This window comes from Lagenorhynchus albirostris, chromosome 16, assembly GCF_949774975.1.
Source record: "Lagenorhynchus albirostris chromosome 16, mLagAlb1.1, whole genome shotgun sequence".
NCBI lineage: Eukaryota > Metazoa > Chordata > Mammalia > Artiodactyla > Delphinidae > Lagenorhynchus > Lagenorhynchus albirostris.
In genome coordinates this window covers 52,960,267-52,976,735 of record NC_083110.1, presented here as the reverse complement: position 1 = coordinate 52,976,735, position 16,469 = coordinate 52,960,267, and the positions used below count along the sequence as shown (strand labels likewise).

The 16,469-nt window shown below is 43.5% G+C and overlaps 2 protein-coding genes across 16 annotated transcripts in view; one reads left to right on the top strand and one right to left on the bottom strand.

Moving 5' to 3' along the window:
* The window catches only part of BLNK (B cell linker), a 75,534-nt gene that overhangs the window by 45,585 nt on the left and 13,480 nt on the right, over positions 1–16,469 (top strand). The window contains exons 7-11 of the mRNA XM_060125961.1: positions 5,355–5,436; positions 6,689–6,760; positions 13,773–13,845; positions 15,575–15,602; positions 16,377–16,419. Coding sequence (XP_059981944.1) covers positions 5,355–5,436; positions 6,689–6,760; positions 13,773–13,845; positions 15,575–15,602; positions 16,377–16,419 — 298 coding nt within the window. The remainder of the gene's footprint in view (positions 1–5,354; positions 5,437–6,688; positions 6,761–13,772; positions 13,846–15,574; positions 15,603–16,376; positions 16,420–16,469) is intronic.
* ZNF518A (zinc finger protein 518A) overlaps positions 3,884–16,469 on the bottom strand; it is a 64,989-nt gene continuing 52,403 nt past the window's right edge. For 10 of the 15 annotated variants that reach the window (XR_009536003.1, XR_009536006.1, XR_009536009.1 and 7 more), the window contains one exon: positions 9,062–9,402. Coding sequence is in view for 1 of the 15 variants with exons in the window: in XM_060125959.1 (XP_059981942.1) it covers positions 9,370–9,402 (33 nt within the window). In the remaining 14 variants the exon portion in view is untranslated. Of the gene's footprint in view, positions 4,221–9,061; positions 9,437–14,935; positions 15,013–16,469 lie in introns of those variants that run through there. The other 5 variants (XR_009536005.1, XR_009536007.1, XR_009536002.1 and 2 more) reach the window with 5 other exon arrangements.

Genomic DNA, 16,469 nt, shown 5'->3' with positions numbered 1-16,469 from the left:
TAGCCACCCTGCCCCCTCTAACTCTCCACTGTTATGCTGAAAGGATGTTTTCTTTAAAAATGGCATATATGGTCTTATTTTAAGCACTTTCATTTACTACAGGCATATATATCCATACTGGAGCTGTGCCCCTCTAATTATTCCTTCGAGAAAGAGTCCCTCAGTTTCCTGCAAACCTCTCTTTCCTCCATAATATATTTCCTTCTTTATTCCCCCATTGCTTCTCTCCCTGTCCTGCCTCATTTTCTTTCCCCCACCTTCTTTTCTCTCTGATCCTCCACCCCCTCCTCTAAAATGCAGAGGGGTGCAGTGGGACATACACTGGAGACCCCTAGTCTGTAGGAAGACCCTGCACAACCCGTGGAGGAGCTGACCCCTCACTTCCCTCGGCAGCTCTTGCTTCTCACTCCCTCTCCCCAGTTCCGGGTATCCAGGGACCATCTTTGCCGATTGTCCAGGACCCAACTCTTGGTTTATGTCATCAATCTCCCTTCTGCCAGCACCTAGATTTTCACGTCTTATTCCATATGGAATTGGTCCAATTTAAAAATGAACAGGTAAACCCATTCAGGCTATTGGAGGAATGACTGATAAAGCCTAATATGTTATGGCTCCCAGATGTACTTGTATTTTAAATAAAGTCAAAGACAAGCCCTCAAACTTAGCCATTAGAACAACCCTACAAGTGTAACAGTCTGAGAAAGAAAATAACATTAAAGGCAACTCTTAACCATCACGACATAATCTTACTGCAGCTTCTCGAAGAAGTAATTTGTTTTTATAAATTTATTTATGTATATATTTATTTATTTTTGGCTGCGTTGGGTCTTTGTTACTGCGCGCGGGCTTTCTCTAGTTGCGGAGAGTGGGGCTACTCTTCGTTGCAGTGCACGGCTTCTTATTGAGGTGGCTTCTCTTGATGCAGAGCACGGGCTCTAGGCACGCGGGCTGCAGTAGTTGTGGCACACGGGCTCAGTAGTTGTGGCTCATGGGCTCTAGAGCAGAGGCTCAGTAGTTGTGGCACACGGCTTTAGCTGCTCCGCGGCATGTGGGATCTTCTGGACCAGGGCTCGAACCCATGTCCCCTGCATTGGCAGGCGGATTCTTAACCACTGCGCCACCAGGGAAGCCCCAGAAGTAACTTGTTTTTAAATGCCTGTAGATGGTAAAACCTACAGCTTATGAGCATGTTGTGAAATGACCTTCATTTCCACCTTAGAATAATTTGTAGCCCAAGAAGAGATGGAAAAGAGACTTTTAAATAAAATAGAGGCAGCACCCAAGCTCAAATTCCTGCTTTGACCCTTACTAGTTGTGTGACTTAGGCAAGTCAGATAAACTCTCTGAGTCTCAGCTTTTCCTCTCTTCAGGTTATTTTAAAGATTTAATAAAGGAATATATATATGTATATATAATCACTAAATACAGTGCCTCACACAAAGAAGGATTCCATGTATCATATATATATATTGGATTCCTTTCTACCATATTCTAGATTCTTTATAAAATCCACTTTTCTAGTTTCTCCTGAAGACTGAGGGCCTGTCAACACTTGGCCAGCCATGGCCTCAAAGCAGCTGAGCCTCATGGCAATACTCCAGCTCAGCTGTGAATCCCTGGCCCCTGTTTCCATTTGTCATCATCCCCATCACTCATACAAGACTTGCACACACCCTGACTCTGTACATGTCCCATTATTGTTCCACGCCTGCTCCTATAAGTATTTGAGTTTATGACCCCCTCTCTAGAGACAGTTTAAGTCAGGAAGTCAGCAGACTGAGAATGAGTATGGTTTGTCAATCCTCAGTCTGTCTGTCAGTCTGAGAGGGGATGCTGCCCTTTCAGGGTGAGAACAGGGTGGCCGGGAGAATCTGAGCGTGGGACATGGTAGGAGACCATCTGTTAGGGTCTCACGGTGAATTCTTTCGGCATTCGGCAAATCCATATGAAGATATCAATTCAGACACAGAATACAAATGAAGACTGCGGGTTTTGTGAAGCTCTCCATTTCTGTGACTAACTGGAGGTGGACCCCAGTGGGGAGAGGCCGAGCTTTGCCAATAGCAGCCTGTGGAGGTGGCTCAGGCAAGCCTGAACCAGTGGGAAAAGGAGAAGTCTGGAGGAGGCACATTCTGGAATGGGCAGATGGACAGTCAAGATGAGAAAGAGGTTTAAAAAAGAAAAAAGAAGCCAACATTAAGAGCTGGCTGAGCCATTAGACAGGAAAAGAAGTCAAACAGAAGCATAAATGAAGACGTTTAGCCCTACCATGCAGGTTACAGGCATAATATGGGGGTTCAGGCTGACCAGAGAGTTGGCAGTGGGAGGAAGGAGCATCTGTGCTATAACATCTGTGCTATAGCATCTGCACTATAACAACAAGAGCGGCTAACACTTGACCAGTGCTGTGTGTCGGTCGTGTTCTGAGCACTCCGTATGTATTATCTCATTACATCCTCACAGCAACCCTAGGAAGTGTGTGCTATTATCACCCCCATGACAGATGAGGAAATGGTACAGATGAGGTGCAAAGGGGTTGAAGAACTTGTCCAAGGTCACAGAGGTAAATGATAGAGCCAGCATCTGAAATCAGATGATTACATACTAGATCCCAGGTGCTAAAGAGCTATCCTGTGCCACCTCTCCAGTATCCACTGAGAAGAGACCAGCTCTTCATTCAACACAAATGTGCCAGGGCTTCATTGGTGCCCAAAGCAGACCCAGTACATGTCCTTGCAGGGCATCAGTTTTGTGATTTTATGTGACCTTGGATAGATTACTCAACTGCTCTCAAATTCCTCACCTGTAAAATGAGGATAAGTACACCTAACTTAATAGTAGGTATCATTGAAAGAATTCAGTAAAATAATGTATGTAAAGCTATTAAATGTTCACATGAGTTGTATTAAGCAAGAAACTCATGTGGGCATTTAATAGCTCATCTTAACGGCTCCTGACATGGAATGGGGTGAAGGGCAATGGGAAAGTGAAAATAAGATGAATCCGTGGTGCTCCTATTTTTCACATTTAAAGTTTGGGGGAAGGCAAACATGTAAATACCTACAGCAGGTGTCTTAATACTGAACATCTAAACACTGGAGTTGATCTAAGATGATTGTTTAAATAATCATCTATATTTTAATCATGCCATTGTAAAAGCTGAGGAAGGATTCTAATAGCATGTAGGTTGTGGCAGTAGAATAATCTGCCTGGCTTCAAAAGACCAATTATTCATGTAACTACAGCCAGTTTTTTGTGATGTGAACATGGGATAAAGGGGTTTATATCAAAACACCGCAGCACCGTGAAGATGAACTTGTTAGGACACAGATTATGATGATTCTTGACCATCTGCTTATTTTGGCAGGTAACAGCTTTAGTATAGTATTACAGCAAAGTACTAGTGGCACCTGCCTTTCTGGGTTATTACAAGGAGTAAGTGAGATTACACACGTAAAGTACTCAGAAGAGCACCTGGCAATAAGCGCTCAATACATGTTTGGTTTTTGTTTCTCCCAGTCCCCATGTTGGCAACCAACTAAGGCAGGTTGTAAAAACCACTTCTGAGATCTGGTTACTTTATTTACCTCTTATAAAATCCCTCCCTCCCTATATTTATGGTCAATCGATTATTGACAAAGGTGCCAAGAAAATTCAACGGGAAAAATTAGTTTTTTAAACAAACAGTGCTAAGATAACTGTATATACACATGCAAAAGAATGAAATTGTACTCCAATATCACACCATATATAAAAAGTTAAATAAAACTGGATCATAGGTCTAAGTGTAAGAGCTAAAACTATAAAACTCTTGGAAGAAAACATAGGTATAAATCGTTTTTTTTTAATTTTAAAAATTTATTTTATTTATTTATTTTTGGCTACATTGGGTCTTCGTTGCTGCGCGCGGCCTTTCTCTAGTTGCGGAAAGCGGGGGCTACTCTTCGTTGCGGTGCACGGGCTTCTCATTGTGGTGGCTTCTCTTGTTGTGGAGCGTGGGTTCTAGGCACGCAGGCTTCAGTAGTTGTGGCACACAGGCTCAGCAGCTGCAGCTCACAGGCTCTAGAGCGCAGGCTCAGCAGTTGTGGCGCATGGGCTTAGTTGCTCCGCGGCATGTGGGATCTTCCCGGACCAGAGGCTCCAACCCGTGTCCTCTGCGTTGGCAGGCAGATTCTTAACCACTGCGCCACCAGGGAAGCCCAGGTATAAACTTTTATGACCTTGGCATAGACAATGGTTTCTTAGATACAATACCAAAAGCACAAACAACAAAAGAAAAAAGTAGATAAAAGTGACTTTAAAATGTAAAACGTTTGTGCTGCAAATGATACCATAAAGAAAGTAAAAAGACAACGTGTAGAATGCGAGAATTTTTTTGCAAATTATATAACTGATAAGAGATTTAAATCTAGAACATTTAAATAACTCATAATCCAAGAATAAAAAAGACAAACAACCCAATTAAAAGTTGGCAAAGGGGTTGAACAGACTTTTCTCTGAAGAAGATATACAAATGGCCAATAAGCAGACGAAAAGATGCTTGACATCATTAAGGGAAATGCAAATCAAAATCACAATTAGATACCACTTCACACCTACAAGGATGCTTACAATCAAAAAGACAGGCAATAACAAGTATTAGTGAATATGTGGAGAAATTGGAACCTTCATACATTGCCAGTGGGAATGGAAAAATTGTGCAGCCACTTTGGAAAACAATTTAACAGTTCCTCAAACTATGAAATATAGAGCTACAATATGACCCAGCAATTCCACCACTAGGTATATTCTCAAGAAAAATGTCCATCTACACAAAACTTGTACATGAATGTCCACAGCAACGTTATTCATAATAGCCAAAAAAGTAGAAACAACCCAAATGTCCATCAACTGATGAATGGATAAGTAAAATGTGGTATAGTCATACAATGGAACATAATTTGTCCATAAAAGGGAATGAAGTACTAAAATGTGGTTAAACCTTGAAATTACTATGCTAAGTGAAAGAAGTCATGAAAGACTGTGTATTGAAATATTGTATGATTCCATTTATATAAAATGTCCAGAATGGGCAAATCTTAAAGATAGAAAGAAGGTTGGTGGTTGACTAGGTCGGGGGAGGGTATGGATGGGAGTGACTAATGGGTGCAGGGGTCCTCTTGGGGGTGATGGAAATGTTCTAAAGCTAGATTGCAGTGAGGGTTGCACACTCTGTTAATAAACTACAAATCACCAAACCACTTTACACAGGGGAATTTAATGGTATATGGATTATATCTCAGAAGATTTTTCTAAATATCACTGCTTCTTATGCAGTAAACTCTGAATATACAGCATTTCTGTATTTCTTTTAGGCTGATTATGTGGTCCCTGTGGAAGATGAAGATGAAAACTATATTCATCCCACAGAAGACAGTTCACCCCCATCTGAAAAAGGCAAGAGTTTGTAGTTTTAAGCACCTGAAAACTTCTGCAGTTGATAGAGGCATACGAGACCATTTGGTAGCGAGCTCTAAGGGGCTCAGAAATGATAGTGCCCAGGCCTCTCTCCTCTGTGGCCGTAGCATTTGCCTTCTTTGGCTAGTGGAACAGAGAGCATAGTGAGCAACCCATCTCTGTGTTTTATAGCCTTTACCCTTCTTTCTCCATCCTCTTCCATGATTTAATACTCTCTTCTCAAGGTATAAAAGCACCTAAGTTCTTCTCTTTAGCTACTCACTTAGAATGGATTTCTTATAAAACCTAATACTCACAAAGTCATGAGCCACCATGTTGACCTTACAAATATTGCCCCAGGAACAGTTTCTGCAGAGGACTGAAAAAATGAAAGAGTAAAATATGCTCTATGTTCTAATGCTTTAAAATTGAGTGCTATCTCAGGCCCATGAGAAACATTTCATTTGTAAATCCTTCACGAAATAACAAACGCAGTCACAAACAAATTATCTCCAAAAGCCTGTGCCACGTAGCCTCAGATGAGGTGTGGAACAGTGTATGATTACTCTGGATATAGTCGCTATGGAAAATATAATCCTGTATAAACGCTGCCTCTTCAAGTAACATTACTCATCTAATAAACTTGACTCCAAGGTAGCAATACTCGGTTTTTACACTGCCATCACGTCGCAGCTCTCTCCCACGCCCTAAATATCACCGACAGCTTCTAGACCCACCAGAATTTCTGAATTCACCCATCACCATGAAACAATAAATACAAATTAAATGCCCCCACCTCCACCCCCCATAAACCTACAAAATCCAAGAGGAATGATATGTGCTATGTGTGTTACGTGTGGCAGGGAAGGTGGGGCTATTAATCTGGCCCCTCCATTGTTAGTTCAATGCACGCCTGCTGGTAAAAAAACAAACTCTTTCATCTCCTAGACACCCAGTTTGGCAAATGAAATTCCAAGCCAGTATTCACTTTAATTATTAATATATTCATTCTAAAAATGTTTTTTTCTTCTGAGAAGGCTTCTTTTAATGGCTTGTGGGCTTACTAATTGTGTCCCCCATTCTTTGCAGATTCTCTGGTCTGACCCATCATTTCCACAATGCATTTTTCCATAAGTGTGAATCTCCCTCAGTAGACTATCTACTATATATGTATATGTGTGTGTGTGTGTGTGTGTGTGTGTGTGTGTGTGTGTGTGTATAATTATAATATAGGTGTGATTTTGTGTTTCAGCTCCCATGGTGAATAGATCAACCAAGCCAAATAACTTCTCAAAGCCAGCCTCACCTCCAGGGACAGCTTCAGGTAGAGTGTACACAAGATTTGGCGGTTTTGTTTCTGTTTTTTTTATTGTGAAATGATTACATTTGGGGGTTTCATTTTTAATCTGTTCTAAATAAAACAAACAACTCAGAGCAAATATTAAGAAATAATCCCTTGTATTTCCAAATGTCCTAATAAATGGTAACAGAGGCCTCCTCCTCAGGCTCATCCACCGTCTGGGGGCACCTATGTGAGGGGACCCTCGCCCCCATGCCCCTGTGCCTCTATCAGACAAGTCCTTTTTTTCATCCTACCTCTCTGGGCACTTGGCTGGCTTGCCCTCCTTCTCCCTTCCCCTGACTGAGGACGCCTGCACCGTTCAGCCTCAGCCCTCTGCTCTTCCTTCAGAACGTCGTGCAGTTAAGAGCTTGGGTTATGGGCCAGGCATCCCAGTGCTCCCCATTATCAACTGTATCACTTTGGGTCTGTACTTCACCTCTCCAAGCATCACATTTTCTCATCGGTAAATGGAGATGATAGCCCGTGCCCTGAGACAGGAGAATTCTGAAATTGTGAATGGGAAATGCTTAATGCAGTGCCTGGCACACAGTAGGTGCTCGGTAGAGTAGTATTTTTCACTTCTTCCCAGTTTATCCATTCTTCTGGCTTCACTTCTCTGGTCTAAGCTGATAACTCTCTGGTGTCCAACCTTGACCTTTCTTCCCTTCTGAACACATTGCCCTTCCCACTACCTCAAGCTCAGTGCATCCAACACCCTTACTCTTTGGGCATCCTTATTCCTCTTTACACATCAGCCTCCAGGCTCCATGTCTCAGAGTGCCCATGTTCTGTCCCAATTCTGCTTTGCTTTTTCCTGAATTTGCTGTTCTATTTTAGTTGCCACCACCTGAGCCAGGCTTTCTTTACTTTATCACTTCATACCTTCTGTCTTACAGAGTCCACTAGCCATAATCTTGCCTCTAGGCTCTCTCCTCAGTCACTGAGATGAGCTTCTGACCCCCTCCAAATGTTGCTAGCTTCATTCCATTACAAAGTTAGTTTTTACCATGTCATCCCTACCCAAACCATGAACACTCAGTGGTTCCTAGATGTCTCCTGTAGGGTTTGGCAACCCCCAGACTGAGGCCCACAGTACTGAGTGGCGCCCATACCCCAACCCTTTTACAGCACAGAGAAGTGCAGGAGCTTCCTCAACAGCATTCTCTCCTTCTCCTCTCCCCCACCCTGTACCAAACACACACACACACACACACACGCGCACGCACGCACACACACACGCGCACACACACACACGCACGCACACGCGCACACACGCACGCACACACACTCCCTTCTGTCCCAGACCTGAAGGCTGAACACAGAGACTGGGAGACTAACCTCTGCTTTCAGGGACGTGCTCCTTGAGAGAAAATGAAAGAAGAGTATTTTTAAAAATCTTTTCCTAGACTCATTTCCTGTGCAATTGCTCACCCTCTTCACAAGTTCTTATTTATCCTCCCCCTCGGAATCCACAGGCTCTTTATACTTGGGGACTAGAGGTCAGAGGCATCTTATCCAGCTCATCTTAATTTCTGGGAACAAATGTCAACACACCAACCTAAAACGTCACGGTGAGGTCGCTTTGGTCCCAACTGAAACGGAGACTCCTGACACTTGATAACTCAGAAGGGCTGTTATTACTGGAATAGAGAACCTTTCACTGAAACAGATAAATGAAGGCTTAAACCCTCCTTTAGAGTATAGTTTAATATTCTCTGGTGCTTACATCTTAAAATGCTCTTCTTGCCTTACACAGACCTCTCCTTCCTAAAACACACCCAGTACTCCAATCAGCCTGTCTTTGCCATAAGACTCTCAGCTCCATGTCTTGCTCATAGCTGTGTTTCCAAGGCCTAGACAGGACCTGGCTCAGAGTAGGTGCTGAAATGGTAGATGGGTCAGTTGGTTGAGAGAGCGAATGAGTCCCCCAACTCTGGCTGTCTTTAAGGAATCACATGGCCCCATCATGAAGGCATTAGCCCACTGGATTTTTTTATTCATTAGTTTTTATATTAACCTAGTATAGCTATATTTTATCACTAGAGGCATCAGATGAAGAAACCAAACCTGAACAAGAAAATAATTTCCTGGTTAAATGATTATTGGATATAGACAGGAGGAAGTTCAGGAGGAGGAAGGAAGTGAGATAACTTGAGCGGGGGGGCCGTGGGGGGCGCGGGTAGGGAACAAACCTGCACAGCTAGAGTGAGTTTCTGAGTGTGCAAACAGTACAGTTTTCAGAGATGATTTTTATAAAAGGAATAATCAGACTACTTGCCTGTGTCTTTAAATAACAGATCATTGTCTTTAAAGGCTTCAGAAAGTTCCCTGATAGGCATCATGAAAGTGCTAAGGTTTCAGGGTTTCTGTTAAAGTCCCACTCCACGACACTTGCCTCTGGTTAATGTTGCTTTTGGCTCTTTGATGGCTAATAAGCTGCTGGCCGCAGATTACACAGCGAATTAGGTGCAGAGGTCGGCTCTCCCTCTCCTTCATGTTCCATACTGGGAAGTACAGTAGCAGGAGTTAGCACAGACTCCAAAGCCAGAGGGTCCAAGTCTTCACTCACTAGGTGCCAGACTTTGAGCAAGCTAAGTAATCCCTCTGTTTTTTAGTTTCTTCTCCTGAAAAAAATGAAGGGGAAAATGGCACCTATACCTAGCGGTATTGTGAGAATTACATGAGTAAAAAGATACGAATCACACTCATAAAATGATAGCTTTGTGATTATTGTTATTGTTCAGAATCCCTTGTTTAACCTGCCTTGATTCATGACCAGCCTGGCACATCACCCGGTACACACCTCAGAGAAGTGTTTCTTCCTTTCCATATAAAGTTTTACTCTAAATTTCGGGGGTGTTTCAACCTCAATACAGCTGGTGTTTGGGGCTAGGTGATTTTTGTTGGAGCTGTCCTGGGCATCGCAGGCTGTTTAGCGGCATCCCTGACCTCTGTCCACTAGATGCCACTAGCACCCCCTTCCCCAGTAGTGATAGGCAAAGATTTCTCTAGTCATTGCCGAAAGTCCCTGGGGGAGGGGGACAAAATCACTCCCAGTTAAGAAGCACTGGTCTAAACAAACTGAAAGACTGAAGTCCATTGTGATTTATCTCTAAATGAACATTTAGAAGAAGGCAGTGCAACCTCTGGCTAATTTGTAGCTTTTGTCAGAAAAGGGTAGACAGAGCATGTATTTCTGAGCTTGCTCTAAGTAAACAGCATTTTTAAAGTATTCTATCTCTTTATTTCTTAAAATAGGGGAGGAGTTTAGGAATTTACAATGCCCTGCTGATATGCAAGCAGAATTTTACCCATAGCCCAAATTATTCTTAAGTTGTTAAATTAAATCTCTTTTATGTATTTTGTAAGAGTTCATATAGTACCTGAGAGTAAGGGATGCTTCGGCTAGTATGCAAGCCCCACTAATGATAATAGGGTGTCTATAACAGCTAAAAGAGAGTTAAATCCCAAGGGCTTACAATGCCAACACTGAGATCATTAAGAATAAGGAAACCTACCACACTGTATGCAAAACTGAAAAGAGGATGATGTATAAAATATACGTGGTAGAAGGAAAAACTAAGGGTAAATTGTTTTCCAAGTTAAGAAACTTCGGTAAGCACCAGCTTGTGCAAGGCCTGTGCTGTTAAATCAAACCTTAACATAACTTTTTGCTCCCTATGATTTAAACAAAGATGATTTTTCTCTTTTATTAGTAAGCTTTTGGACACATCTCCCTCTATTGCATCCCCAGTTTCTCCCTTGGAGCTTTCCAACCAAGAATTCGGCTTGGCCAGGAAGCAGGGATCCTGGCAATGAGAAGGGTACAGTGTTGTCCTACCCCAGCCATGCCCCGGGGTCTGACTTCAGCCAGGGCGGCAGAGAGGGTCACTGGCCTACGAGGAGTAACTCTCCATCCTCCCGTGGGCATTCACAAAAGCAGCCCTCTGTTTCACTAATCTTTCCCCACATAAGGGAGAAGCAGCAAGTGACTCTGACATGCCAAATCATGCCCCAGAGTAACATTATGAGATATTGGCTAAAGAGGACACTGCCTGCCTAGGCTTTCAACTTGAATGGCCTTGGTTTCCAACCCTGGCCCTGCCCGTTAACCCCTCTGAGCCTCTGTTTGCTTCCCTTGATGTTATGTGAGGCTTAGAAGTGGCACATGTGAAGTACCTGGCACAGTGCCTGGCACCTAGAGATACTGCCATGGTAGATAACAAGATGAGAAAATGAAAATAGCAATAATCATATTTACTGAGATCCTTTATGAGCTATAACTTATGTATCATAAAACTCACTCATTTTACATGTATAATTCAATGTTTTTTGTAAATCATTACATTTATAGAGTTTTGTAACCAGCACTACAATCCAGTTTTAGAAACTTTCTGTGCCTACCCCAACTCCAAAAGAGCCATTATGCTCATTTGTGGTCAATGCTGTTCCCATCCTCAGCCCTGGGTAACCCTGATCTGCTTTCTGTTGCTATAGAGTTGCCTTTTCCAAACATTCATATAGATGTAGTCATATAATATACAGTCTTTTCCATCTCACTCCTTTCACTTAGCATAACATTTTTGACCCTCAAAACTTTCAGTCCCTTTCCAGCAATATTACTTTATATTTGGCTAATTCTTTACATGTTCAAAGTTACCTTATTACCTAACCACAGTAACTCTGTGTTAGATAAAGTAGCTAGTGGCATCCCCATCTCACAGAGGGGGAAACTGAGACACAGTGGCTCGTAAGAGGTCACACAGCCAGTTTGGTGGCAGAGAAATAACTGGAACCCTGTCTTCCTGATGCAAAACCAGAGCTTGTACTGGACTCCACCACCACAGAGGACAGCCAGCATGCCCCTCCCTCTCCTCTGACTGCAGAAGTTATTTACGAGGAGGGAAGGGGAAAGGAAGACGTTGGCCAACTGTTTGCAGATATGAAGGAAAGGGAAGCTTAGTAAAGAAGCCAGGCAGTAGATATGACAACAATAACATGCTCAGGCCAAGCGAGCCCTTGGTGAAAAAGAGAGGGGACCCCTGGGAGGAAATTCTGACTTAGACCTTCTTTCTGCTTCCTTATTTTTCAGACGAGGGATTTTTTTTCTCTTCCCCAAAACTTTCTATCAACATCTATGAGTAGCAAAGTGTATTTTCACAATGTGAATCTTAAGTATTGAGAATGTGAAGAACAATATCAACTTGATACCCTTGCTAATAAAACACAGTTAGACTCATACTACTACACATTCAGATGACATTTCAGTTTATTGTCGGAGGAAATGTTAAAAATTCCATATGGGGCTTCCCTGGTGGCGCAGTGGTTGAGAGTCCGCCTGCCGATGCAGGAGACACGGGTTCGTGCCCCGGTCCGGGAAGATCCCACATGCCGCGGAGCGATGCTGGGCCCGTGAGCCATGGCCGCTGAGCCTGCGCGTCCGGAGCCTGTGCTCCGCAACGGGAGAGGCCACAACAGTGAGAGGCCCGCGTACCGCAAAAAAAAATAATTCCATATGTAGTCTCTTTCTCAAAATGTTTTTAAAAATCCCATCAGGGTCAGCTTACATCTAAGTAAGGGTTACATGGGAGGGGCCGTTCCTTCACCAGATGCCACTGGTGAGTGCTTATGGAAATTAGCCCTATGTAAGGACTATGTGTAGAAAGGGTAAATGGGCTCTGAGTGAGAGCCTGAAGGCCTCTCTCTAGTCAAGTACATGAGAATGAACTTTATGATCTCTGTGTTTAATACTTTTCGAGGACTTTTTCCCTTTTTTTGTGTTTGGAATAGGTGGTCCTGTCAGATGAAGTGGCATGGGGGTGCATGTGTCTTCTCTTGTTATAAATTCTGAGAGGGCAGAAGCCTATGTTTACTTCTTCAGCTCTTCCACAGCCCCTAACACGGTGCCTCCAAGGGCTTTACACATACCAGGTTCTCAATAATTCTTGCTAATAGATTATTATTACCTCAGTGTTTACTTATGTGTGCTTTATCTTGCAAACTCAAATACATACTGTGGGCAAGTCCAACCTATATGTACAGAGTATCCCCTTTAAGTCCATTAGGAATTGTGGACTTATAAATGTAGTAAGTTCTTAATTAAAACATTTATTCAGTTCAATTTAATTCAGTAGAGAGCCTTTATCTCACTGAGCAGTAATGTCCAGGCAGGCGGTATCAGCCTGAGAGGAGGCAGCTGGGACACGCTGAGCGGAGCTGGCTTAGCTCTGGCCTCTCCGCATCCAGGCCTGCTGCCTATCTCAGCAGTGAATCTCTGCCTGTCTCTCACCTTCTTCCCTCATAACGATGCTCTGGCTTCTATCTTCAGGTAGAGGGAGGGGAAATGGGCACGGGGGACAAGGCCCTCTGGGTCCCTTCTGTGACTTCAGAAGATGAGATTTGGGTAATAGCTTGCTGCTTCTCTCCATTTGTTTATTTCTGCAATGAGCAAAGGCCCTAAGAACTCAGAGATGAATGAATGAATGAGTGTTCTCCAAATGTGAGGTTAGGTTTGTGTACTGTGTAAATGTGGTTAGGAATGAGCAGTGTCTATAGGTGTGATCAGGAGTGGTGGGTCTGTGCCCCTCTGTCTCTAGGCACTGCTGTTGTGCACATTTGTGCAGTGCATATAGATACAAGTGTGAGAGCTCTTAGCTCCCTTCCGTAGGAACCCTTGTGAGCTCTTATTGAACCCACAGAATCAGGGGCTCCGAACTTGTCCCATGGGGGAAATGAGAAGGTCATTTAGCAATGTTTAGATGGAGTTCCTAATTAACATCCTAGTTCTGAGCTTATAAATTGGCATTTATAAAATGTTTCATCACCTTTGCCTATAGGTTTTCCCCCAAAACTTCAATGTAACTACTTATATATGCTTAGCTGAAAGTAAGAAAAAATGTGCATGTATTTCTGAGCCTGCCAGCAAGGCCAGCTCACTGTGACCATCAGCCCTCAGTTCAGGGCTAGAGACTGACCTGTGTATATGTCTGCACAGGTCGAAAGAGCGGGGCCTGGGACTCTAAGTCAACCTCTTCACCTGCTGCACCATGCCCATTGCCCAGGGCTGGGTAAGTTCCTGTTGCAGAGAAGCAACTCTGTGAATTCAGTGTATGGTCTCCATCACTGCTGTGAGCAGAGCTGCCTGGAATCCACATAGGAGTCCTGCTTGAGAATCTGGGGGCCAGAGGGGGGTGTTTTTCTGCTGTTTCCATTCAGAAGAGCATACCTGCCCAAGCTCATATGCAGGTGCACCTAACATTACAATAGGTGTGTTCCTGAAGAGTGTGGAAATGAAACCTTATTGCCCTGGTGTTCTCCACACCCATGCATGCTTCAAGTTGGACTAGGGGTGTCCCTGCTGACATCAAAAACTAGTAGTCTTTCCTCCCATAAACTTCTAGCTAAATCTTGAGCTCATTGACTTGTGTTCCACAAGACACAAGCTCCAGCACCTGAATAATTTTAAGACCCACTAGCAGGTTTCATTCCTACTTTCTACTCCTCGGTTTCTCTTCCGAGTAGTTAGTGATCTGCAAACAAATGTGTACACAGAGCAGCATGCACTGGGTGTTCAATCAAAGCAACACTGCCAAGGTTCCTTTCAAAAGGGAGATGAGAGAGGCATTCTTTCTCATTGAACTTAGAAGAGCTTTGTAAGATATTGAGTGAATGTAACGTATTAATATTACAAACAGTGACCCCATAATTTCATATTGGCTCAATAGGTTATTTTAAAAGCACATTTAAATCTGTCCAAAGCAAGCCTGCGTGGCTATAGCCTTAATTCTGCCTCTGAGTAAAGCAAAGAAATTCTCCATTTCAGGGGTTTATTGAACAAAATTCTGCACACTTCTCTCTTGGCTTACGTTTACCACTTCAGGCAAGTTACTTAGTCTCCTAATCTCTAAAATGTAATAAAAACACCCATTTAAAAAGGACAGTGTGAGATTTAAAAAATATGTGAAGAGCCTAACCCAGTGCCAGGCGTCTTAGAGGCACTTGGGAATTGTTAGTATTCTTCCCCCAATCTTCCAGCTCTCAGCCAAAACAAAGTGAGAGATAGCAAGAAAGCCAGTATTCGAAATAAACACAGAAGAGAATTATAAAGCCTTAGCAATATTAGAGCCCAATCTCTACTGAACTAAGACAAACCAGTACGTTAGGTCAGGCAAGCACCTTCAGGACCAGAGATCAGAGTGGGTTTCAAACTTGTGTTGTGCTGGTCTTGGGTTTATCTGTTTGGAATGAAATTCTAGGCAGACCTCTAGCAGAGAAGAGTCACCTGAAGCAGGGGGAACATTGGCGTGGGGAGGTGCTGGCTACAAATGTACCTGCTTGGCCACCCTCATGTCTCCACCCTCCTTCCCAAGACAGTAGCCCTGGGGTGCTGTTGGGGGAAGGGACAGCTCTACATACACACTTTGCAAACGCTGATTCTGGTCCTCATTTTACAGATGAAGAAACTAAAGTTCAGACTGGCCCTCACAGCTGAGAGAAACGGGCCTGAGGTTGCAGAGTAATCAGTAGCAGAACTGGAACAAGAGCTCAGTTATCCTGATTCCCTGGCAACTGGTCCTCCTGTTTATCCCCATTAACCCCTTTACCATCTGTCAGCAGACCCTATCTGAGGCTATGAAGGATCATGGCTAAATCCTGCTTTCATCCCTCTCTTCCCTTCAAGGATAGTCTTCCTACACACCTGTACCACTTTCACTATTCTAGTTTAAATTTGAGAGTAAAATCAGCTCCTCTATCTTTGTTGTGTTTTAACAAAGCCAATCTCTTTTCATCCCCCAGGAAAAAAACAGCTACGCCGCTGAAGACGGTGAGTTAATTCTGCTTTTAAATGTGCTTCATGTTTCCCGCAATGTTTATTCTTGTCCACTTATTTAAAGTTGACGATGCTTCCCGCTAAGGTGAACACAGCAATCATGTTGCTGCCCAGACAGTCCAAGAGAAACTTGGAATCCTCACTTGGGTAGGGAAGATGCTGCACGGGAGGGTCACATCCTCCCTGAACCCGGTGGCTTCACTGAATATGAACGGCCGATCAGCGGTCAGGCTCCCTGTGTCTGCTTCCCACCCGCAGGCCTGGGAACTAATGACTGACAACTGCATATCAGGCACAAAGGCCTGAGTACACTCAACTTCTGGGCAGAACGTGGGGAACCTGGGCCAGCCCACTATTCGAGGAAGCCCACCTTGACCTGGTATCTATACTGTAGCCTGACATTTACAGTCCCTTACAAACACCAAGACGGTGGGGCCCTGAGACCAAAGCCGGATGCCAGATTTCCACTGCATAAGCGCTACTGCCCAGCAACTGCTGGGGGTCACGGTATCCACCAACCCTGTTGACAGAGTGGGGAGGCCAGGATGACACTGCTCCTTCCCTGACACACTTCCAGTCCATTGTCACTTAATGCAAAAGTGGGCCGGGGGACTGTGTGTTTTTAATTGTTGGTCTTGTGACTGAAAGAAAAGCTATGCATCAAAGAAATGTTCTCCCCCAGTATTTATTTTAATAATATTGCTTTGACTTTTATTTCCACATACCACTGTATTGAAGATCCTTGCCTTTCTTTTTTTTTTAAAATAGACTCCAGTTGTCTCTCAACAGAATGCCTCAAGTGTTTGTGAAGGTAAGCCTGTGTTACCTTGACAGATGAGCATGTCCTCCGAAAGTTATTTT